Source organism: Cuculus canorus, chromosome Z (genome assembly GCF_017976375.1).
Source record: "Cuculus canorus isolate bCucCan1 chromosome Z, bCucCan1.pri, whole genome shotgun sequence".
In the NCBI taxonomy this organism is placed as follows: Eukaryota; Metazoa; Chordata; class Aves; order Cuculiformes; family Cuculidae; genus Cuculus; species Cuculus canorus.
Genome location: NC_071441.1, coordinates 43934517 through 43961190, shown reverse-complemented (window position 1 = coordinate 43961190; position 26674 = coordinate 43934517). Strand labels below are relative to the sequence as shown.

General features: G+C 40.8%; 1 protein-coding gene across 4 annotated transcripts in view; it reads right to left on the bottom strand.

Moving 5' to 3' along the window:
* SLC12A2 (solute carrier family 12 member 2) overlaps positions 1-11855 on the bottom strand; it is a 62587-nt gene extending 50732 nt beyond the window's left edge. For all 4 annotated transcript variants that reach the window (XM_009564728.2, XM_054053795.1, XM_054053797.1 and 1 more), the window contains exon 1: positions 11230-11855. In XM_009564728.2, the coding sequence (XP_009563023.2) occupies positions 11230-11709 (480 nt within the window). In that variant the 5' untranslated portion in view covers positions 11710-11855. The remainder of the gene's footprint in view (positions 1-11229) is intronic.
* Between the last annotated feature and the right edge of the window lie 14819 nt (positions 11856-26674).

The window sequence follows — 26674 nt, the reverse complement described above, 5'->3', positions numbered from 1 at the left end:
AGGTATACTCATTGCTTTCATTTATGACAAAATTAATTTGCCTAAGCCTCCTTCCCATTAAATTCCCCCAAACTATACAGTAAATATCAATATCCAAACCTCAGAAAGTTACTTTTCAAGAAATGCAATTTGCTATTTAGTCCTATCAAACAATGCAAAAGAATCCTGTTAAAACTAGGAACTGGAAATTTAAAACAAATGAAACTCAATGCCTTTAAAAGCAAAGTAACAAGCAGAAAAAAAATACATTGTCTATGTATCTCACTGCCCTTTAAAGAACTCTTCTTCTAGTCTACCCTAACCTTTCAGAACACTGCCATCTTGTTACACAGTAGTATTTGAACAGAAAGTATAATAAAACAAACAAACAAAAAAAATTCTGTAATGAGCAAATCAAGAAAAGAGATCTGTGGTATACCTGAACTTGAAATGAAAACAGAGAAAGTACAGATTCTAAACCTGAAAGTACGTTAAACTTCCTACATCTTAATTACATCAATAACTTACCTCTTAAAACAGATGTAATAGTCTGAATCTTTGGTACTTCTAACAGTGATAATTCAAGTGAACCTAATTACCTCCCACTTTAAATATTTCTACTCACAAAGATAGTGGCTTCCATAAATACCTAGAACAGCTTACAGTAATTGGTTAGTAAAAATAAACTTCCCACATTAGCAGAACAGATTCAGGTGTCAAGGTTTTTCAGGAATTAGATGGGAAGCTTGAGCAACTAACATTGTTACCAGAAGAAAAAATGCAGTCAGTAGCACATGTGAAAGAAAACAGGGTAGAAGAAAAGTTGAAGACATATCAAGTCTGCCTAAACACTTTCTTAGCATACTCTTTAAAAAACAAACTGGAAAAAACCACACACTTTCAGGAAACACTGCTAGTCATTGTGCAATGACTAGCCACTGACAGCAGTTCAGCAACTCCAGCAGTCATAGTAGGTCGTTCACTGCTTGGTTTTAAATAAGGAATGCGTTACAGCAAGTTTGCTAAAAGAATACTCCTTGTAAAATGTAATGTAAAAATGCTGCTACTACAGTACCTTTACAGATCATAGCAAAAAAAAAAAAAAAAAAAAAAAATAGCCTACTAACCCATTAAATGACACCAGGCAGTTACCTACAACAACAGGAGATAAATTACCTAGATGAAACAGGATCTATTCTTAAAACTCAGAATTCTTGGAATCAAACACGAACAGCTTCAGCCATTGGTTTCTTGCCTCAATCAAAGGAAATCCCTTTCAGGTTTGTAGCCAAGAGACAAACTTAAGTGCTTTTGCCATGTTATCTTCTCTACAATTACAAACTTAAAATATAGCAGCAAATGTTTCCTGTATCCACTTCCAGAAATTTTAGAAGAGACTGCATCAAACACAAAATGTTATCTTAAACTGAAATTAAAGTCTGTTGCACTTTGATTACAGCAGAACAATTTTAAACAGAAGAAATAGTAGGCTTGTAGTGATAGGACTAGGGGCAATGGTATACACTGGAGAGGGGCAGATTTAGACTATACTTTAGGAAGAATAGAACAGGCTGCCCAGGGGACCTGTGGTTACCCCATCCCTGGAGGTGTTCAAGGCCAGGTTGGATGGGGCCTTGGGCAGCATGATCTAGTGGGATGTCCCTGCCCATGGCTGGGGCGTTGGAACTGGATGATCTTTAAGGTCCCTTCCAACTCAAACTATTCTAGGATTCTAGTTACAATTAACATGTCAATTGAAGAATTAGCCAGATACATCTTTGCCATCAGCTTATACTTCAGCATCTTATAGCTCAATACTGCTTTTAACAGAGCAACTTTAAGCAATGGGCTGGTTTGGGTTTGTTTTTTTTTTGTTTTGGGCTTGTGTGTGTGTGTGTGTGCGCGCGCGTGTGTATGTTTACATATATATTCTGATTTTTAAAGCCATTTTAACTTTAATTCTTCAAAAGTGATAATCACCCATTCTCCTTCCCAACTCTTCCAAGCACCACGATGTGTTAAGGAGGCTAGCAAGACAGTTAATGAAGAAACTTAGTCAGGCAAATCTCAGCTTAGGTGTAAATCATTTTTGCAAGGTGGTACACTTACAAATGACAGCATACAAATTTTTTGACTCATCTCTAAGCATACTAACCACTGGAAGGCTATGGACTTCTCTCTCTAACGAGGCAATTATGATACTGCCCTCCTTATATGGGATGGATACAAACTGCAATCTCGTAGATTCCTGGTTGAAGGAAAAGCCTCTGTAACACAACAGTGCCAACACCATTTGATCTAGTTATCATAACATCAGCACAGGAAGTTCACATTCAAATCCCTGCAATCCTGACAGAGGACTAGACATTTACAGAAGAAAAGTTCCAGAGGAAAGCACTGAAGTCCAGAAAACCATGCAAAGGCTGAGATTTGAGAGCCTGCAGCCAGTACGGTGTGACAAAATGAAATCCTTTCAAGTAGTTTTCACACATGAAATGGTAGCAAAGTTTTGTTGACATCTGCAGGTATGCAAGAGGGGTATCTCACCTGAAATACAAGTAGTACTTCTTTCTCCGTATCAAAAAAATTACTTAAAGAGCATTTTGCAAAAGCATCAAACTAAAGAAAATTCTGTGCATCATGATTCATACATTTCTCCATAAGCATGAAACGATATGAATACTCTGGGCAAGTTGATCATGGGAATTAGAGACAAACAAGAAAAGATCTCTGTTTAGTAGCTACACAGTGTGGCTACGCCATGGTAGACTCATCATGCTTATGTTCTGCACTCCCAGAAATATTGTAGGCAAAGTCAGGCTATCCTGACTGCCAGGACAGAAAAAAAATAAAGTTAAAAAAAACCCAACCAAATAAAACTATTTCCTTAGCCATTTTCTCCATTTCTTCTAGTTAAGACAAATTTTACCATTAATAGCTACCTAGTCACAGAAAATGGAGGTGTTTTGTGGAATCAAAGTCTATAACCCAAAACGAGTTATAAAGCAGGTATGTTTATTTCCAGTGCTGGGGTGCAAGAGGGTTCTCCTCCTAGCTTGCACACCGTATAGCTTAACAAGCAGCTACTTATAGTGTAAAGACATGCACAGGTATAAGCGCCTACTACATATTCATAACCTTTTCCCGCTTCGTATTATAATTAGATCTGGAAAGTTCGCTCCAATCTTGCGCCTGCGTAGTGCCTCCTGATGGTCGTTGGCCGGGGTCTTGGGGATGAAGTAGGAGGTCTTCCTCGGGATGAATATATTTCTTTTTGAACTTTGCGCAGACTCAGTCTCCTCTGGATGTTTTCAAACTCCTGAACCAAATGCAGCCAGCTTTCTGCATTCCAGTGCCCACTTATCAGTAAACTGCTGCTAGCTGGCTCCTTCATTATCAGCTTCCAAGGTCTTCAAGGCAAACAACGCCAAGCTCTAATGAACGCTCCTGGCCTCCCTTGTCTGCTTTCACACATCAGAGGCATGACTTCCTCCACAAGTTTAAGGGCAACCAATTCACCTGGCTTAAGAGGAGGAAATACATACAGTCTACTTCACACCTCAAGAAGACACCTCAGTTCTGGCTTCATGGATCACTCCTTTCTTGCTCTCTCCAGAACCAAACTACTTGTTTCCTTATTGTAGCTATGTGAGTGATCAAAGTAATTATTCAATACTGTGCACGGACCATCATATTCCTTTTAATATCCATTGGCATTAGAAGAGTAATCACACTTCTCCGGAAAATAGATCTATGCTCTGAACAGAGATAGTTTTCATTCAATTATTTGAAAAACCTAACCCAGATAAAAGCTCTCTAATCATTAGAGATGCTGTGTTTCACATAATTTTCTTGTTCTCCAGAATGAAGCAGATGCAGCATTTGACTGCTCGAGAGCTGAATTAAATCCTATTAGTAGGTCTCTTGCATAGTAGCTTAGCCTATTCAAATACAGTCTGAGAAATACAGAAGATGTTCTCCAAGTACAAAAAGAATGTTTCAATCTTGCTTAAGATTTCGTTTTCAACACAGCAAACTCACAAGTCACCTTCTATACTCTTCCCCAAAAAAGTTCACTTGAAGCATCTTTGCCCCTAACACTTTTCAGTTTTCATTCACTGCTACAGAACAATGCACTTCCTCCTCAAGAGCTGGGGGATGAGTATCAAGTGTACCACACTATGCAGCAGTAACCTTAATAAAACTCCCCATTTTAGTTGGAAATCTAGTACTAACTGTGGTAAACTCATGAAAAATACATTTTGCCTACTGTCTTACAATAGACTAAGCAGGCCATGGCAATAAGCTTAAAAAAAAAATCAATTAAACTGTCTGAGTTTCTAATATTGTGCCATGAAGTGTTGGATTCGGCTACAAGCCCAGCCCTTAACCTAGTGCTGAGCACAGCTGGTACATTCATGTACCACAGCACTTACTTGTACTGATATGGTACTACATTCAAGCCTAAGATGCCAAATAATTTACAGCTCAAGAGCAGAATTACTCAGAATAGCCTTAGAAATTTCCCTACCATGCAAACCCTCAGTCAGTTGAAATATTAACCTAGTATCACTGTTTATTTACGGTTGAAATGGACCTTGCTGTTTTCTTTGAATTAAAAAAAAAAATAAAAAATAAAAAAAACCTGAATAATCTGAACTAGAACCAGGTCACTTGAAGAAGGGAAGCTCACAAGCAAAATGAACATGCAAGAGATAAGCTTCCTTGTTAGAATGGAATTTTAGGACTTTCAAACTTATTTTTAATCATAAAAATCAATAGAATCAATAGGTTGGAAAAACCTTTGAGATCATCAAGTCCAACTGTGCCTGTCCACTATTAAATCATATCCCTAAACACTTAATCTACCCATCTTTTAAATAGTTCCAGGGATGACTTAAATCACCTCCCTGAGCAGCCTGTTCTAATGCCCAATAACGCTTTCCATGAAGAATTTTTTCCCAATGTCCAATGTGAACATCCCCTGGTGCAGCTAGAGGCCATGCCTTCTCGTCCTATCGCACAGGTGAAGAGACCAACACTCACCTCTCTACAACCTCTTTTCAGGCAGTTGTAGACAGTAGTAAAGTCTCCCCTCAGCCTCCTCTCCTACAGGCTAAAGCCACTCCTTGTAATTTGGTCTCCAGCCCTTCACCAGTTTCACTGCTCTTCTCTAGACATGCTCCAGTACCTGCCTCACCAGTGATGAGTACAGAGGCAGAACCACTTCCCTGGGCCTGCTGGCCGCACCGTTTCCAATACAAGCCAAGATGCTATTGGCTGCCTTGGCCCGCACTGCTGACTCGTGTTCAGTCAGTTTTCAACCAACATCACCAGGTCCTTCTCCACCAGAAGAGCAGCAGAGCACCACCTGCTTCAGTCAGTTACATTTACAGGGCACAAATAATGCCTTATAGCTAAGTTTTTATGCATAAAGAAATCTCAGTAACTTTATCAGGCCTAATTGGCATGCTGAATGTAGAAATATGTCCATGATGTTCCATGCAGTCAAGCTGCAAGAACTGGATAGCTTCCAAAATACCGGAAGTCAATTATTTTTAAAAATTCTTATTAGAATTATAATTTATTAAAAAAAATTATTAAAAAAAAGCTAAGCTCCTCCAAACAGGCACTCCATCCTTTCTTCCTTCCTCACTTGTACTCTTCTGGTAAATTACAATGTCTTTTCTTCCGACATGAGTGCTCAAGGGATTCATAATGCATTGCAGCACCCTCCAAACAGGGCTGCATGCACCCCGAGATGTTCACAGGACAGTCCCCTGTGAACATGGGAAAAAAAGTATTTTCTGTAGTGTTAGTAAAGTACAAACATTTTACTGAAAGTATTTATTTCATCTTAATCTTGTCCTTCAATTTTTATTTTGTACCATACATAGTATTAGTACAGTAGAACATATATTTACTTATAAATTGCGTACATGTATATTAGAGGTGCATGCTCAAAAAAATTAATTGACAAAAGTGTGCAATCAAAAGTTTCAGAAACCACTGGTGTATTGGATCAAGGAACTGACTTGTCACATCCACTGCAAGATTTTGCAGCCAGATGGGGAGGAAGGTGGTGCCTTCCTTAAATCAGGTAATTTCCCAGACAACTCAAAAATACAAACTTCAGGACAAGAGAGAGCACAGACGTTTACCCCCTTAAGCAGCAGACCACACTTCTGCTGTCAAAGTATAACCTGTCAATAGTGTTCAGTTATTTTCAGCCTCTCTGAAACAAAACAAGAACAAAGTTGGAAAAACAACATTAGCAGTCTGCTGAAGACATTCATGTGTTTCAGTACTCCATAGGTGTTTTGGACTAACTATTTATCACAGAGATCAGACAAGAGAATCAAGCATCAGCAACACAAAATTACAAAATACACAGTGCCCTTAAATAATAAAATCCATGCAGGTCTAATATGATTCACTGCCACAAACAGAACAGTACATTAGGTATTTTTCCCTTGATAAAGACAGCAGTAATTAAGAGTGGTATGAGGACAAGCAAAGCAAGGATTCTCCACATTAACTGAAAAAGCATAAAAGCACCACTTTGCATGATGCTAGTAAAGCTCCATCTGAGTAGCAGTGCTTTGAAATGTTTTTCAAAAGTGATGAATGAGAACACTTAAAAATTAAAGGCTCCTAGGGCATTCAAGAGCACAGAAACCAATACTAAGAGCATAAAAGCTTGTCCAGTTTTAGTTTCATACAATTTTCGGAAAGAAAATTCAAGTTCTGCTTACAAATATGAAGTAGAGCAAGAAGGAAGAGAGGCTACTGTGAAATCACGCTGACTCAAGAACTAAGAGACCCACTCATTGTAAGCGCAATTCAGCAAGGTAGAACAATAAAAACTATCTGCAAGAGAGTCTCAGTCTTCCAGCAGAGGGAGAGGGGAGGAAGACAGACTTTACATAACATGGTCAGCTAACCTGATAGCCTAGAATTATCTAGAATCATTTTTTTTGCCTGCTATGCATCTTCAGCTGAGCTCTATTTTCTTTAAAGTTTAAGCAGACAACCAGGAACTGAAAATAATAATACGCAAATGTTAGAGGTGCAGCAGCTGTTTAACATTTTCAATGGCCAGCACACTGTTAAAAAGCAGTGCCATGCACAGCCTTTTCATGTGCTCAAGTTAAGCATTTTGTTATCATTAAAAAGGAAAAGCTGCAATGTTCAAAAAGACAAAAATAAAAGCTATGAAAAAAGTTTAAAAAATTGTAGTCATCCAACAAAAAAACTCAATCCTGCATCAAGAGTATAGGTAATGTCTTCTTTTTTAGTTCTGTCTCCAAATTCAGAGAAGAGGCGCATTGATTTCTGTGTCTGAGAGGAAGCAAAGCACACTTGTGTTTTTAAATGCTTATCGTGGGGGTTTTTGTGTCTTCCATTTCGGCTGGGGGGGGTGGGAGTGGTTCCTCTTAAATCACTGCCTTCCAGCCTGTCAAGTATTTTCAGTGAGTATTTAGCAAACAGCAGAACAAATCTACCAGTAGAGGGCTCGGTTCATGTAACATCCCTTTACCGCGGCTGTAAAATGACTGCACAAAGACATACCAAATCTAAATCGCTCACGCATTGTGAAGTTTATTCTTCCAAAAAGCTCCCCAATTAAGGCAATGCTATACAGAAAAATTATAAATAAAAGCACAGTAGGAGATTACTAAACCACAGTGCAATTCTTAACAGTTTAGAAGAATTCATTTTCCAGAAACATAAGGTCTATGACATTATGGCACGATCATTTTTACACTGAGACAGACAAAGGCAGATGAAGTTTCTTCTACAGGCCATAGTTTTACCGACAGATGTAGCTGACCTACACAAAACTGATATTCCTAAACTGTAAGATAGGAAAAAGAACAGAAAAACTAGGACACTTTCAATCTTTGTACCATCTGAAGGCAGATCCCCTGAAGAGGGCAGAGGACACCACTGCAACTGCAACAAAAGCCTACGTATGGTGGTATGCTGTTTTCCTCCCACTCCTTTATTAATAACCATCCTCTTACCACTACGTCACTGGAAACTACTGCTCCTGCAAAGCATCAACTTATCCGAGACTACCAACTGTAACAGCATCACCAAATTCCCTTTAAAGCAGAGCAAGATTAATATCCATTAACTGGGTAAGCAACAGATTGATCCACCTTTGCTGCCTGGAAAGATATATTAAGACAAGACCCCTAACTTGAAATTTAACACGATAGACCAAGATCGGTAGTATGCAATTCACTCACTTCAGACCACTGCAGCATCACCCAGTTGTGTTTCCACAACTAGTTTCAAGAACAATCCTTTTGTTTTCTAAGCCACTGTTTTTGAATGAACACAGGAAACCTGAGGTGCTTAGACATCTATCAGGACAGCATGATAAACCCTTGTCACAAGGTACCTCTTCTGTATGCGTATGTGCAGCTTCCTCAAACAGTACATCTTCCTCTAACATTGCTTTTCCGTGAGAACAGAATCAGTAGAACAACTGGACATACGGAGCACGTAAACAAAACTAAGGGGGTGGGAAAAATCTGTTCTATCATTAGCACTAGCACCAATATCACTGTTACACTGCCTCACAACATTTCCTTACCTTTTAAAATGAAAAAAGAACAGCACAAACGTTAACTGCAAGATGAAACTGCTACACTCAAAGCAGTGAACTACACTGCAAAATATATTTTTTGATGAGTCTTAAAAAATAACTGCAAACGCCAATCTTGAAGCAAGATTGCTTGGGTCAAGAAGCAGAGGCATCACAATAAGTCTTTATGTAGTGCGAAAATTATGTAATGGTACTAGGATGTTTACACCAGCTGCGCTAATAAGTCTTTGACATACAAGCTGTTACAAGTTAAGTAAGGACAAAAACCATGGCTAAAGAGCAAGGTAAATTTTTCAAGTTCTTAAAAGTCAGTGAAATATCTTCTTTAATGCATCATACTATTCAACACTAGATACCATTGCTGTTAGTCAGCAGGAACTGAAGCCACTTTCGGAATGGAGATAAGGCCTCCTGAAATACAGTGAAAGAAAGCACAATACCTTTGTGAACATCTTTTACTTAAAAGTACAGCACCACCATGATTTAAAAGTTATCAGCACTCTGCGGCTAGAAATCAAGTATATAATCACAGATTTGGTATATTTTATACTCCAGAGATATTTATGCTCCAATGCTAAATTAGCATGCATGACACAGTCTCATTAAAATCTTTTGTGTTCTCAACTTTATCTTGCAAACTGTTTTGATAAGTCTGAATCAAAAATAATTACTTCCCTTCATCATGTAAGCCTAAATGCTTGCTAACACGTTAATTGCTTTGGAAATTAAACATCCTGTGACAAAAAAGATTAATTACTACATAGAACTTCAACTCAATTTCTGAAGTTTATACCACAACAGGTTTTAAAAATCAATACTTCGAGTAAAATATCAAATGTAACCAAAATTGCACACTCCATCCCCCACCTTTTTTTTTCGCAGGGGCTGGCACAACAGACTGGATATCACTTTAAAAAATAAAAATCTTTATGTGAACACCTATACATGCTGCAGAACAAATTTATGACATTGACAAATTAATAATTTGAGTTAATTAATGCTCACAATGAAACTGTTCTGATAATGATCCTGTAATTAGGTCACCTTCTGCTCCTCCATGCCACAACCTACCAAGAACACTGCTTGCCATGCTTTGTAATGAAATAGGAAGAAACTGCACTTTCAGTTAAGTTTGATTCTACACTGAAATGTCTTAATGGTGTCCTAAAGATCTTTCCTGACTGTTGCAATATAAACATACCAAACCCCAAGCTTATAAATTCAACTGATGTTCTGCTTGCAGAGTAGAGTATTTGATAACCTGGTCATCCCATCATGAAAAAAGTCTGAACTTGAGAGTGGTGGGGGCAGATCAGTGTGTTTTCAAATACATCGCTTTGTTTATTTATAGCGTGTCTAACTCCATGGTCAAGATAGTAACCGCCAACTTCCATACCACAATCAGACTAAAGAACATAATTTAACTTGATCAGGAAGGTACCTAAAAGGCACGAACAACTTGCTTGTTAGGGTTAGTGATTATTTTGGTATCTAAGTTTTAAGAAGTATCTCTACAGCACACCAAACAATTACTTCTCTCAGAAAGGATGAGCAGTCAGTTTCAAAAAAACACACTTAAAGGAATGTGCAAAACCACCAAAAAAACTCACAGATCAGTGCAGATACACTGAGATGACCAATGGTATAGAACAGAACAGTCAAAATAACATACATTTTCTCACGGAACTCCACCTATAAGGAGTGAAAGGCATGATGAAAAATGAAAAACGTTCTGGAAACAGAACATTCTTCACCTCATTAGGCCCACGCGTTCCTTTATTTCCCTAAACCCAGAAGAAAAATCCCACTACAAAATGGGATGCTTAAAGCACAGTCAAATATCAAGACCGCAAGAAAAGAGCACTGAAACAGTCTGATCTGGCTTTATTTTAGTTTAATAGTTTAATCATGACCTAAGAAATGCATCAAATTAATTCCAGCCTCAGGTAAAGCTTGCCTTTTAATAATGGCAGCCTACAGAGCAAATAAGCTTCCGCTGTAACTCATCTCCCAACAACGTACCGACTAGTACAAAACAGAAAAAACTTGACATGCACAGCTTCCAAATTTTTGAAGCTTTGATCACGACACCCTCAGAGTGGAGGCTTCTCAGCACAACTGAAAAGGCTCCTGAAGGAGAAGGAGCCTCAGCAGTATCAGTGCATCCTTCAGTGTCATGCCAGAAGGCGGTGCGGTTTGGCTCTGCATGCGCAGGGGGGAGAGAGGCATGCGCCTTCAGCCCCTTAGGAGACAAACCTCCCGTCGCTAGCGAGAGCGAGCGCATCCTTTTTTTAGCTACTCTTCCAAAATTTTCCACCTCCCTTCCCAGACTAATACCTCTCGCGGACCCCGAATTCCCTACCTGTTGAAAGCAGGAATTCCCTACCTGAAGAAGCAGTAAAGAAAACCCGCTGTGTGCAAGGGTTATGGAGAAAACATTTGCTGACCTACAGCTCTCAACCACGGCGAACATCCCCCAAAAAACCTTGCGAGGGGGGGAAGGGGACTGCGTCATGATAAAACCCAAACCCCACAAACCCCAGAGACGAGAGCCCCGATGCATCTGCGCCTCCCCGAGGCTGAGCCCCGGCCCTTCACCTCCTTCCTCCCGCTGCCTCTAGGCGACGGCTCACCTTGTCCAGCTCATCGTGCAGCTCGGCTAGGCTGGGCCGGATAAGCTTCTCACCCAGGTCTGCGGCGGTCTGGCGGTAGTGGTCGATGCGAGGCACAGCGTCCATCGTGTTGTGGCCGAAGGTGCGCAGGTAGTAAGTGTTGGTGTGGGTGTCGTAGTAGTAGTGGTGGTGCCCGCCCGAGTGCAGGCTGCCCTCACTCAGCACCGTGTCGCCGCCGTTCTGGAAGCTGACATTGCCCCCCTCCGAGCTACCTCCCCCCGGCTCGCCGGGGCTCTCGTCGCCGGCCGACGGGTCCACGAAGTTCACCCGAAACCGGCCCTTGGCTTCGCCAGCGCCTCCCGCCTCGCGGGGCTCCTCGGCCGGGCGCCCGGCGCCCTCGGCCACTAGGTCAACCTGGAAGCGGCTCTGGCTGGGCGTAGGACCCAGCGGTCTTCCCGCCGCATCGCCGCCTTCCCCCTCGCGCCGCCGCTCGCCCTCCATCGCCGCTCCTCGCCGGCCTCTCCCCGCTCTCTGGACGCCCCTGGCGGCGGCTCCACTGCTTTAAGCTGCCGACGCGCAGCCCCCGCCCCCTCCGCGCCGCCAGGTGGTGATGGCGGGATGCGGGACCAGCCCCTCAGACCGCTACGCCGAGCGCGGAGAGAGAGAGAGAAGAGGAGGGAGCGCCCCCGCGGGACTTCAGCGGGCAGGAGGGCACGGAGACGGCAAGGGCAGCTCCGCGATGCGCTCCCCGCGCCAGCCGAGCCGGGACGCGGAGCGGCGCGTGGCCGTTTCCCGGGCGCAGGCGGAATATTGCGGCGGCTCCTCCCGACCCAAATGATGGCCGCCCGGCCCCCGCCCGCCTGTCAAAGCCTGCTGCGAGCCCGCCGGCCGCCGCCACATCTCGCGAGAGGACCGCGGCGGGAGATGCGGGGGCCGCGCAGGCTTCGCGCGAGATGGGGTTCCTGCGCCCCCCGCTCACCCCACCCGTGTCTCCTCCTCCGCCCGTCTCCCGCCCACAGAAACGCCCTGCGGGCTCTGAGCCGGGGGGGGGGGGGGTCCGCGCCGCCCCTCCTCCTCCTCCCGATCCCCCTAGAAGTGAGGCGAGGGAGGGCAGAGATGCACGCGGGTAGCTGGAGGTGCGCGGGAGCGCTTGGCCACGGGTACCTTGGAGAAGGGATGGAATCATTGAACCGTAGAATCATGGAATAGCTTCGGTTGAAAGGGACCTTAAAGATCATCCAATTCCAACCTCCCACTAGATCAGGCTGCCCAAGGCCCCATCCAACCTGGCCTTGAACACCTCCAGGGATGGGGCAGCCACAACTTCCCTGGGAAAACTGTGCCAGCACCTTACCACTCCCATAGTGAAGAAATTCTTCCTTATGTCTAGCCTAAATCTGAATAAATGAGAGTACTAAAAGCAGGTGGTCAGTTGAGTGCCCTTTTCACCTTTCAGCACCCAATTCTCTTCCGAGTATACTGTAAAAAATAATTTTCTCTTTGCATAGTACATCTGACATTGATAGTAAGTCATTCTCTGTGTCCTGTGTAGCAACTTTTTGCCCTGTTCTGTTAAATCGTGTTCTTTCTCCATAAGTATACATGATTAGTTGTTGTAATAAATGCAGTTGTTCTGCCTTCCCCTTTTAGTGGACCATGTGTCTGGATAATCCATGGAAGCATGGGAGGTTAAGTCTGAGTCTGTGGAAAAAAAAAAGAAACCTTAGGCTTAAGTAAAATTCTTCTCTTTCCACTGTAAGAAATTAGAAAGGGATCCAACAACAATTTTTCATCATATGTTTGTATTGTCTTCATACTTGAAGGTAGTAGCTCACAGAAGAGCAGGAGAATTGGGCAGCAGTTGCCAAAACAATTTTAGCTTATTGCTAAAAGTTATCAATCAACCATTCACTTAAGTTAGTCCTCCCAAGCAGTGTCACCTCTTCATTTCAAAAATGTTTTGGTTGGCACTTCTTGGTTCCAGCTTCTTTTTCCTATTGATGTACAGTTCTGTATGGTTTTCCCCTCTGTCCAGCGTCCATTTTCTAGCTCACCATATCTCTACTGTTTTATTTAAATTAACAATTTGTTGACATAATCCAGCAGAAAAGGACTGGTGTTGTAAAACAAAGCTTGGGGTTTTTTTTTAGTTGTTACTTAGAGGAAAAAGTGTTTCCATTTTAGAGGTGTGTACCTGTGTGAAACACAGCTGGGAACACTTCAGTAGATTGAAAAGATGGGTACAGTGATGCTTTCTTGTTCAAACACTGGCCTACAAAAAGAACAAAAACCATATACTTAAAAATTGTTTGAGAAATTTGTTAGTGGATTCCAAAACTCCTAAGAATAATAAATTAAAAAAGACAGGATTTGGGAGTGTAAAGAATAAACTAAAATCTGTGAGTAAATTGAAAATAAAAGATTAAATGGTGAAATTTTTACTTTTGTCAGGCATCAGGGACTTGAGAAGCAGTGGATGATAAATGGAACAAGTTAGGATAAAGGGTTGTGTTCAGAATTGAAAGCAAACAACATTAGAATACCAGATGATGTGCAAAGAAAAACCTCCACTGCACAAGCAGATATAAACACTGCGTGATCAACACCTGCATAGAATGTTGTATGGTGAGATGTTTGGAAGCAATTTAGATTTGAAAATGGTTATTTCTGTCAGTTTCCTGTATAAATAAGTAATAACAGGAAAGAGGAGAGAAGCAGCTTGTGAAATGCTGTACTCGCGATACAGTTGGTGATGATGGGATTGTTTTATGCTATTTAGCCATTTTAAATCCCACAGCCTTATGTATGTGCGGCCAGGTATGTATTGGCTGTATCTGTGAGACCTGCAGCCTGCCTGATGTGAGTTCCTTTTTTTGTCTTGGTTTATATTATTGCAATGTAGTGTTCAAAGATTTAACCTGTCCTACAGTTCTGCATCCCCAGAATCAGTGACCAGGTTTGCATTGCTCATACTAAAGGAGATCACAGTGCCAGTCTGAGTGAAACAGGTGACAGATGGAGCCCTTGCACTTCGGGTTTCAGCAAGAGGTTCCTTCATAGAAGACTGAAGAGGAAACTGGGTGGGAAGAGTATGCTAACAGGAAGAAGGAAAACTCTAGGAGAGAAGAGTACATCATCCTAGTGGAAAGGCAGTAGGGGCACACAAGAGGAAATGAGGAAATGAAAGAAAAAGACAAGGTGTAGCATTTGGAGTAAATAAATCTTGTGATGTGGCTTTGAAAAAAGAGTTGGGGATGCTACTGCACTCCCCATGAAAGACAAGAGAGTGGAAGGCACAAGAATAAGAATGGCTTCTACAGGTATATCAATCAGAAAAGGAAAGTTAAAGAGAGTGTATCCTCACTGATGGATGAAAATGATGGCCTTGTATGAAGAGACGAGCAGAGGGAGAGGTACTCAACAACTTCTTTGCCTTAGTCTTCACTGACAGGTGCCCTCCTCACCCCTCCTAGGTCATGGCACAATAAGATGGTGACCAGGGGGTTAAAGCCCTGGCTTTATGAGAGGGTCAGGTTCATGTCTCTGTGAGGACCTGATGAGATGCATCCCGGAGTCCTGAGGGAACTGGCTGATGTGGTCGCCAAGCCACTCTCCATAATATTTGAAAAGTCATGGCAGTCAGAAGTCCCTGGTGACTGGAAGAAAGCTGTCATTGTCCTCATTTTTAAAAAGGGTGGAAAAGATGACCCTGGGAACTAACTACTGGCCTGTCAGCCTCACCTCTGGGAAGACGATGGAACAGATCCTCCTACAAGCTATGCTAAAGCACATGAAGGATAGGGAGGTGATTAGAGGCAGCCAGAATGGCTTCACCAAGGGCAAGTCCTGTGTGACCAACCTAGTGGCTTTCTGTGATGGGGTAGCCACAGCTGTGGGCATGGGAAAAGCAATGGATGTGATCTGTCTGGACTTCTGTAAAGCCTTTGACATGGTCCCCCACAACAGCCTTCTCTCTGAATTAGAGAGATACAGATTTGATGGATGGACTTTTTGGTGGGTAAGAAATTGGCTGGAAGGTCCTATTCAGAGAGTAGTGGTCAATGGCTTGATGTCCAGATGGAGGTCCGTGGCAAGTGCTGTCCCTCAGGGGTCCATACTGGGACCAGTGCTGCTTAATATGTTCATTGATGATATAGATAGTGAGATCAAGTTTGCAGATGACACCAAGCTGAGTGGTACAGTTGCCACACCAGAATGGCGGGATGTCTTCCAGAGGGACCTAGTTAGGCTGGAGAATTGGGCCTGTGTGAACATCATGAGGTTCAACAAGGCCAAGTGCAAGGTCCCGTACCTGGATCGGGGCAATCCATAGTTTCAATACAGGCTGGAGCATGGTGTAATTGAGACTAGCACTGCAGAGAAGAGTTTGGGGGTGTTGATTGATGAGAAGCTCAACATGAGCAAGCAATGTGTGCTTGCAGTCCAAAAGGCCTGCCGTACCCTGAGCTGCATCAAAAGCAATGTGGCCACCAGATTGAGGGAGGTGATTCTGCCCCTCTATTCCTCTCTTGTGAGAGCTCATCTGGAGTATTGCGTCCAGTTCTGGAATCCTCAACATAAGAAGGATATGGAACTATTGGAACGGGTCCAGAGGAGGGCTACAAAGATGATTAGAGGGCTGGAGCACCTCTTGTACGAAGACAGGCTGAGAGAGTTGGGGTTGTTCAGCCTGCAGAAGAGAATGCTCCAAGGAGACTTTATAATGGTTTTTCAATATGTGAAAGAGGCCTACAAGAAACCTGGGAAGAGACTTTTTACAAAGGCATGTAGTGATAGGACTAGGGAGAGTGACTATAAATTGAATAGGGGCAGATTTTGACTAGGCGTAAGGAGGAGCTTCTTGACAGTGAGGGTGGTGATGCACTGGAACAGGTTGCCCTGGGAACTTGTGGATGCCCCATCCATGGAGGTGTTTGAGGCCAGGTTGGATGGGGCTTTGGGCAGCCTGATCTAGTGGGAGGTGTCCCTGGCCATAGCAGGGAGGGTGGAATTAAATGATCTTTAAGGTCCCTTCCAACACAAACCATTCTATGATTTTAAGATAGATGAGAAAAATGCAGGCGCCTTAGAGCCAAAAGCATCAAGGACATTTAGAAATACTATTATATGAGAAGCTGGCAAGAGTAAGAAGAAAATGCAGTCAGTCTTCATAGAAGTCCTGGCACTTCTCGTGGCGTGGTGAAGGGTGAGAGGATCTGTAATTGTAAAGGAGAATAAAAGGCACACAAACTTCCAGTAACTGCCAAGAAAAATGCCGTACTAAAAAATACACCTTGAAGACAGAAAATAATAATAATAATATTCACTTTAATCTCTTCATTAAATTATTTCTGCCATACCACTATTTAAAACATTAGCACAGTAGATTCTGGGTGACATTGGTGAACAAAGCAGAAGTTTAGCACATTAAATAAAAGTAAGCAATAAATTACTCTAATTCTAGCTAAAATCATTTGCCACATAATATTAACAAAAGTGGGGTTTTTCTTTACAAAGTGTGCAGAAAGGAGCTGTGCAGGGTTTTAGTGTCCTGCCAAACATGCAAAAGTAGTACTGAAAATACAACATGTGGTTTTGGTAGATTAAAAATTTAACAACAGTGGATTAATACTTATGTGTACCTGCATACTATGTGTGTTTACTGAATAAAATATCCAATATGGTTGGCTTAATATATTGCCTTTATCAGAGGTAACTTTTGCCAGCAGATATATCCTTTTGGCACTCAAGGGCATCAGAAGGGTCTGTGAGAATTGCTATCAGCATTGGTAAAGGGAGTTTAACATCCATGTAAGAAGATCAGAACAGAACAGTAGTTCTGCATAAGACAATAAGTTTGTTTAATCCAGTAACCAGCCTGCAGCAGTGGCCACCGGGGATAGACTGCCTAAGAACAGAGCAAACATAGCCTCCAATACTTCACAGCTAGGGCATGGCTAAGCAAGCCAGAGAAGCTTTCTTCTTCCATAACTGGCCTGTTTTCCCCCTGACATTATGCAGCTTCCCCAATGTCTTGTGGCAGGGACTTCCACATATAAAGGTGGAACAAGGAACTGCCTCCATTTTCTACTGTGAACTTGCCATTTGCCAGCTTCACTGGGTACTCCATAGTGCTTATTTGATACCCAATATGATACAGTGGGACACGTAGCCGCTTTATGACATCATGACTATTATGGCTGTTTAGACCTTGACTAGATCTCTCTTCCATTTGCCCCTTTTTAAAGCTAGCTGGAACACTAGTTCTAAAGTCCTTTCTCCTGTGGACACTCTTCCATACATCCTTGCTCCTCTCTGGTTCTACCAGATGCTTTTTAAGGTGCACAGACAGTGTTCAGCTTATTAGTGCACTGTAGATCTCTTTTTACTGTGTTAATGAGCCTTCCCTCTCATTTAATTGATACTCAGTTTCCTTGAAAGCCTTTGGCAAGAGATCTTGTAAAAAATGTTTCTGAAAACTATGTAAATAGTTTCAATTAAATCTTATCTACTTGCTTGTGAATGCCTTAAAAAACCTCTGGTATACTCCCAAAGTACAAGAGCTGCGCTGACACTCCAGAAATCATATTTTCCCACATGTCCACCAATTCTATGCTTATAATTTCTCACGATTTCTCTGGTAACAGGCAGCAGACCTACAAGTCTGTATCTCCACAGATCTCCCCTCAAATCATTAAAAATAAGTATCTCATTTCCAAAGTTCACATCTTCAGGCATAAAACTGGTTTTAAGATGCTATGCATCAAAGTTAATACTTCAGCAGTTTCATCCTTGAGTTCCTCCAGAGCTTAGGGTGGGTTGACATTTGGACCTGCTGCCTTGTTACTGTTCAGGCTGATCCCTTCTATGCATGCCTTGCAAAGAAGGGCTCCAGCAGAGGAACATCTGCCAATTCCACAATGCAGGCAGATGGCAAGAACTTGTTTTGCTTGCCTTATACAGCCTTGTCTACCCTGAGTGATCTTACTATATCTTCATTGGTCTTAGACTCTTGACAAGCTTGCTGTTCCAGATACATACATGTAAAGGACGATTCCTTACTCATTTTTTTTAAAAAACCTCGTTTCTGCTTATTCTGTTTGGGTTGTCATCTCATGCTTATGATCTGTTTTGTTTTGAGTTTAATATATTTGGACACAACTTCAGTTTTTCAAAGGATTACTTTTTTCTTCTAGTAACTTGCCTTATTTGTGGCAGTCTTCTATCTACCTTTCTCAAGTCATTCTTGATGGGTGGTATAAATTTGCTTGTATTTTTCAGCAGTCAGCACTCGGAGGAATCTAACTTTTTGTTCTCCTTTCTGGCTTTGTCTTTGACCAGGTTCCTTATTTTTTGTTTGGTTGGGTTTTTTTAATTGAGCATAAATCTGGTGGATTTGGGGTTTTTGCATACTTCTCATTTCTGTAGGGCAAGCTGTTGGCACAGTTGCAATGCAGTTCTTCAGTGATAAAATTTTGAAACAGATCCCATGTGTGCACTGCTTGAACCTTATTGAGCATTACTTCCTTGCTTTTATACCACCTACTTAGTTGCCTCCTTGGTGAAGTCATTGTTAGCATCTAAAAACTTTGTTTCTGCATCATGAAATTATGCCAGGCTCTCCCAGTCAGCACATGGTCTTCTTCCCTTCTTTTCCTTCATTTCTTCTTTTGTATTCCTTCCTTCCTTCCTTCCTTCCTTCCTTCCTTCCTTCCTTCCTTCCTTCCTTCCTTCCTTCCTTCCTTCCTTCCTTCCTTCCTTCCTTCCTTCCTTCCTTCCTTCCTTCCTTCCTTCTTTTTTCCTTCCTGTTCCATAACAAATAGATGCATGGTTAATATTTGTATTCTGCTACTGTGCTTTTTATTCTGTCTTTTATAATTATTACAGCTGTTCATCCAGATCAGTGTTTAAATAATACTGTTTTTCTTTCCCCAGAAATCTGGATGAAGTCCTAACAAATACTGTATTGTCATTGCCTGTATTTGTATTATGCTAATCCTAGCTTGCAAGTAAAAAAGATAATTGCAGCAACACTTCTGAAAAGCTGCCAGATAAATCCTATGATTAAGACACTCGAAAATTAAACCCATTTTCTGGCAGCCGGATGTGGTGATGGAACAGTCTGTTTCAGGGGCTTTTCTTGTTCCAGCCATGCCTTTGATATGTTCCTGTGCGTCTTCAATATTCCACAGCACTGCTTTGTTTTTATTGAGCCAGTGGTAACAAGAGTACATGTGTAATTAAGCTACTTATTTCTAATCTTTGAGTATTTCTAACATTTTCAGTGTGAAGACTGATGTGCAAGATAGGTTTTTGATAGCTTCTTCAAAGGATGTCAATTTTTAGTACTGTCTTAGCAATGTATTTACTTAGGAGTGAGGTGGAGAGTATATCTTATGTCCATCCAAAAATGGAAATTTTTGCAAGATGCTGTGCTTTTTTTGGTAGCTGAAGGAAGGTCATTCAACAGGTGCTCGCCACCGTGAATTTGTGAGTTTTCATGTCTAGCTGTAGAATGCTAGTTTGTCTTTCATGTTCTGATTGTCTCGCTATCCAATAGACTGCCTGTCATCCTGTGACTGCATCAGTTCAGTCGAGACAAGTGAAGCCCTACTGGCTCTAAAAAACAATGCCAAATTCTCCATGTGAGAGAGTGAGATTAAATGTGAAGACTTTATAATTATGGACTTTAATTATCACATATCATCCAGAGCACTTAATGTCTCATTCATTCCTTTTATTGCCCATCATTTGAAAATTGCAGTGTGTATATACATGCATTAGGAAGAAGAAATTATTCAAAGGAGAGATGGAGTTTGTTATGTTAAAGTGCTGTGGCTGCAGGCAGTTACATCAACAATAACTTGAGAATATAGATCAACACATTGCAGCAATTCTGGAAATGTAAATAAACAAATGAACAGGCTTTTTGTGCAGTTCAGTGTGTCTTCAAATCAAAATGATACTCCATGATTTTTTGTTTTTGTTATAATTCTAGTTTTAGTCATTTCTACTTGTCTCAGTCTCTGAGGAATTTTATGGCAGACAATGCTGCAGGGTAGCACTGAGGCACTGCTGAAATATCAGTTGGACAGCTTGAGTGCTCAGTAACTTTGCAGTCCAGACCATGGAGCGCTAATTTTGATTCCAAACCTTGCATGCAGATTGCAGCCATGTAGCTCAGGACAGAGGTCACATAGTCTCTCTCACCAGAGATCTTCTTATTTCATTTTGCTGTGAGCTAGTAACCTGTTCTGGTACTTTCTTCCTGATATCTCTGTGTGAACTAAATCTATTTTGCATTATTCAATTCCTTCTAAGTTAATTGCTTGCTCTTTAGAATTATTTACAACAAGTCATCTCAAACATTAAACTTCTGGAGATCGTTTACATATAGACATGAGATAGCCAGAATACAGGGGTAAGGAACTGCTTTACCCTTCAGAGGTGTACAGCAGTGATTTCTGTTTCTCATTTTTCCTTTTCAAAGTTGTCGGCTACTATAATCATGTTTCTTGAAGATAAAATTAACTTCCACATCTTTGTATCCCATTCATTAGTTTCTTAAAAGAATATCCTTAGGATAGATATCCACTGTACAAAGAAGCCTAAGGAAGTGAGTTGGCTAGCAGCCCACCAATGCCCACAAACAAGATGTCTGTATTTCCAGAAGTTCAAGCCAGCTAACCACATTCTAACCATACAAATAATTTTCAGTCCTTTTCTTTAAATTCTCCTCATATTATGACAGTTATTCTGTTAAACTGTTGTTTTATTTTGGTTTTCTATATTCTATAAAATCTCATTATCAAAATTGAGAAGAAGTTATCAGTCATTTATGCTGCATTCATCCCTTCATTTTTTTCACCTTGCCTACTTCATTCACTATTTGGAAAACTCTTAGTTTTTGTTCTACCTTATTATAATATATGGTTTCCAATATTGTTTTCTGAGTTTTTCTTATGGGAAACCATCTAACATTTCCAAGAAATATCCTGGCACTGTTAGTACTTACAGTCTAGCAACAGGTTAGTGATGTGAAAAAAGTTAAAAAAAAGTCTTGGAAACAAAGTAAATGAGCAAATATATTCTGCCAGGTCCAAGAGCCTAGGAGAGACGAGGCTTCTTAGCTTCATGTCGCTGTGTCCAGCCAGCAGTGAGGCTGGAGATGCACTCCAGACAGGAAGACACACAGAGAGCACACATACACCTCATGTACTTATCTACATGTGACTGGACACACTGGTCACAGACAGACACCTAGAGCACTCACACGGACACAGGCAGCACTAAGAGCCTCATCTTGCTTCTCTCTCCGACAGAGATCCACAAGTGACAACATGTATGCATGAGTGAATAAGGAGGGTCGCTCTGGCAACTGGCTTATGGCTCAAACCCTTAGCCTGCCCAGCAGCTGCCCCTGGTCTCCTCAGTCACTGGCACCAAGCGTACAAACCCTGAGGTTGCAGCCCCATGACAACTGTTGGGACAGACCTTTACACACGTCTGTGTAGACGTGCACACACACACATACAGAGCTGTTGCCCAGGACAGAGTGAGGAAGAAGTCTGGTGAACAGCTGGCACAGGCAGTGCCAACTGGGTGCATGGCATGGCTGAGAAGTGTACCCACCAACCAACTTCTTGCCTGCCACGGGCTCTTTTTGGCCCCTCGTCGCTCATTTTCCCATTCCTGCTCCTCACCAGATCACCTAAACACCTTTTTCCCACCTTCAGATCCTCCCCAAACATGCCATAATAAATCCTATGGATTCCAAGCTCCTCTTCCTCTGCACCTGCAACATGACCGCCAGCCCTGGGCAGCAAGTCCCCTCGCTCTGAAATTATTTGATTTCTGTTTTGTCAGATCAAAAAAGAGTCAAATACATGATTTGAATATCCATCAAATGTTTTACATCTGGATGATAATAACACAGTTTTCTCAAAAAAAGGAAAACAAGAAAATCTTAGTATTCTAAAGTAAGTCATACTTGTAAGCATTAATCCAGGACTACTGGAAGGTACAAATTGAGAGGATGACATTTTGCATTCACAGCCTCTGTAGTCCAAGTGATGCTTACAGGTTTGTGTAGACTCATTTTACTGCTTTTGACCATGGCTATTTGAGTGATTTTACTACCTCTCATGTTCCAAACTGTCATCATTTGCCTGTGAAGTGCAACTACTAGCTTGAGTATATCTTAAGGAGTCTTTTGTGGTTACTGCCTGATGTTACTTGATTGCAGTTGTATCTCAATGATACTTCTTTGTGTTATATGCATATCAGCGGACTCCTTACATGTAGGGCTTTATCAGCCTGAACTTGCCAAGTTTTGTATGTTGACTTCATAGAATTTAAGTAAAATTGAGTTAGATTTGAGATCTAGCACTCTTCAACAGAAGTTCTGACATGCATTTTGACAAGAGTGGGAACCAGATTAGGTACTGCCAAGGAGAGGTACGTGTGCTACATGTTCCTGCTATGCAAGAATTATTCATTCCTTTCTACTACTGAATTCATGCCAGGAAGATGGCTACTAATTAATTCTGGGATGCTATTTAAGATTATTAGAAATCTAAGTAGAATTTTGCTTCAGGCTGTCACTGGTACAAGCCATAAAAATATTTGACAAAGTAGAATAAAATAACAGCTTAAAACTGAGTGGTTGAGTCTGGAAGAAGAAGTCTATACCGTCCTCTGACAAGACAAAAGAAGTGTGTCCCATATGCCAGCAGCATAAAATATTATTTATCCACTCATACATTTTTCATGTTGTTTTATGATTTTAAAGAGTTTACATAATCAGGAGGTTAAGGTTATGGGAAAGGAAGATTACACTACTTGTATTATATGTCACAAATATGCTCTCACCAATGTACCAATGTACACTTAATTAATATTCAAATACTTGGGTAGGTATGGTATGTAATTGTGATGCTTATGATGTTTGGTAGGCATCAGACCCTTGGTGACTGGTTAAGGAACGTAGACCCTTATCAAATTTGTGAGGATGGCCACACAGGGAACTTGTGTCCCAGTGTGTACAGCCTTTGAAGCAATATCACCTAGGAGAACTGCCGTGGAGAAGGAATGAAGTCAGCTTGGTCATAAGCAGTTTTTTTAATACTGATTTCTCTCCTTTCCTCTTCAGAAGATGAAATGAATGTGGGAACATGAGAGAACTAAGGTAGGTATTCTGGTTTGGGTTAAAGCAGAATTAATTCTCTAAATTTTCAGTTAAGCCTTGTCTAAGTAGCTTCATTTTCTGAATGTTAACTACATGTTTTCAGCCAGTGTCTGTCTGTAGAAGTGATAAAACTTAAAATATATTATTATCACCAAAGCAATGGGCCATTGTTTATATTTGTTTCTGTGGAAGTCAACAACATCGTTGAGTGGGTGGAAGGCCATAAGTCAAGGTGACAAAAAAGGGTCACATCTGCAGGGAGAGGTAGAGAGGAGAGGTGAACTAATACTGACCAACAGAGTATTCTGTTCCGTATAGGTCATACTTGGTATAAAATTGAGGGATCTTAACGGTCAAGCCTTCTTCTTTGATGGCTGGTGTCTAATATGGACCTTGTCTGTCCTTTTGCTGCTAATCTTGAATCCATGCATTCCTGAGTCCAGCTGCCACCTTCTTCCCAGTCTAATGCACTCCTTCTCTTTGATGTGCTGCAGCATCAGTAGTGACATTTAGTCATTGGAGGGGTCGAGTTTGTGTATTTTTTTGTATTTTATTATCTTCTTATTAATGTTATTGTCATTATTATTAATGTTATTATTATTATTGTTGTTGTTGTTTCATTAAAGCTGTTTTAGTTGTCGCTTCTAGCCCACAAGTCTCTCTCTTTCACATTTTTCTTTCCCCTTTCCTTAGGCAAGGGAGCAGGGTGATTGGTTTCACCACTGCTCATGTTTATCTGCCAGTCAGCCCAGGAGGGGTTAAAATGTTTCAGTGGGAGAAGTTTGGCAGTGGTAAAAGAGCATATTCTGACTTGAACCAGTTTACAAATGTGAAAACTGAGGCCAAAAAGATGATAGCTTGAATCAAATCTCCTGTGTTTGAGTGAAAGTGGATATTTTGAGTATACAATACCCCTCAGTTTTCATTTCCACATTTTTGTTCCACCCAAAGATTCACTGGGGAAATTACTAATACTAAAGGCAGTCAAATCCATTATAATCTTATAAGTAGTGGGAGCTGAAAACGCAGGTTTGTAGTAATGCATTTGTTATTCCTTTTTTCCCAGTCTTTGAACTTATCTTAGAACTACAGATTGCATTACAGATATTAGTTGTAGGTCCTTTGTGTAGCTTTTTAAGATACCTTGGCAGGATAAGTTGCTATATAATTTATTGTATTCCTGAACAATGCTAAATATTGTGGTCAAGTGTTCTTTCTTCTCTTAGGGTATTTTTGTATGTGCTCTTACGGTCTTTAAATGCTTAGATAGTGACTCACCTACAACCATTCAAAGAGTTTATCACTAATCTCTGAAAATCATTACACCAAAGTTTTATAAAAAAATGTGGCCCCATGTGTTTATATAGGGTAGAATCCGAAGATTTTTCTTTTTAACCTTAAAAATATTTTTTTTTCCTACAATAAGTTCAGGGTTACCTGAATGAACAGTCCGTGAAAGAGCTAAGGAAATTTAATGTTGATGAAAATTCAGTGGGAAAAGTAGTATGTACCGGGTACTTCTAAGTAAACAATGAATGAGTCAAAGGAAAAAGATCTAAATTATATTAACATATCTTAAAGAAACCCTCTATCATGGTGCAGCAGCAGTTAAAAAAAGAAATGAAGACACAGTAAACTGTTATAATAATACTTAATCAGTCACTCATCTCCATTTGAAATCATACAGACAGTTCTGATTGATTAGTCTGTGTAAATAAAACCATCAGTAGCTAAAGGTTTCCAGTTTTAAAGGAATAAAAGTACTTAGAAGTGAGGAAATGAAAGACTGAAAAGGCTGTGGTTCTTCAGAGAGGTCACATAGCAAAGGGCTTTGTGGGTGTGTCAAAGTGCTGGAAGGCAATGGAGGAGAGAAAATATGAAGCTATAGTCTACCTTTTTTCTAGACTGTGGCAGTCAGTTAACTTAAAAAGTGATGACACATAGCATAATTAACTTCTTGATGCAAATGCCATAGACTTGGGTAGGTAGGAAGAAAGGATTAGGCATTGAAATGACCAATAAAACATCAGCAGTTTTTAGGCAGAATAAAGAGTTAAAAATCTTGATGTGTTTCTGTCAACATGTGAGTGAATTCTAACAAAAATTAGAAAGAATTTCTCTCCAAAACAGTGTATTAATTTCTACTCTGAATTTCTTCTTCCTTGCTCCTGTTTCTGGTCAGTGTTAAAGACTAAGTTTCTGGATATTTACATTTTCTCTCTTCATATAGTGCTTTTGCTTCTAGGAAAACACCCCTATTAAGAGGCTTCTGGTGGTAAAAAAATGGTAAAAAGAAAAATCAGGTACCTTTGTAAATTCTGGAAAATTAAACTGTCAGCACAAAAACTGATGAAAATTCCAGTAGGATTGTTCAAAACAGAATCTACTGAGTTTCTTCCTCTGTAATGAAAGGTACATAAAGGTCCAGCAAAACTTGCTGACCAACTTGCTCCTGCTTTGGTCAGTTAAGCGATTTGCATTTTCAAAACGTCCTGTAAACAGTTCATTTTGACCAAGAGGGAGAACTGTTGTAGCTCTAGCTCATTTCTGTCCCACAGACCATACTGTAAAATTTGTGTTATCCAGTTTCAAAAATAGCTACTTCAGCTGTGTCAGAAAACATATGGCAAGCAGCACCCCCACACATTGCAGTCTATTGTCATCACTTCTTTATGTCAAAGGGAATTAATATCATGGGCCCTCCTTGATCTTTCAGAATGGGCTGGAAGGAAATGTGGTAGAAATACTTTCCTGCAACTGTCTCTGTACATCCTTTAATTGTGAGATCTGGTTATCCTCAACTAGAACATCAAAATGCAAAAATATCTAAATTTTGTATTTTTTTCATTGCTCAGTATTTCCTGTAATCTCTTTAACTATGTCAGTAAGTAGTTTTTCCTCCTATCCCTGTATGGTATGATTTCTTAAAAGAATGTTTTTGGTTTGTTTTGTAATGGAAATTGTAACTGATCCTTCATTGTTTCTGTCCTCCTGGTATGCGCCATAGTGACAAACCTCAAAAGGTTGTTCTTTGTGTGACCAGCTACCTCCCACGGCAGACACACCTTAGAAGAGAATTTGCCTCTGTTCTGTCACTGTCTTGTCTCATTTACAAGTGAAATTTTGAATCCCTACCTGTTTGTTTCTCCTAGAGCTATTGCTAGTACTCTGTTTTGTATTTGTTATCTTGTTTTGCAGCTGTCTTTCCTTTTGGCCTTTGTCCAGTAATACAGCTTGGGTTTTAAGCAGGCTGAAAAGTATCAGATCCCAGATTATAGC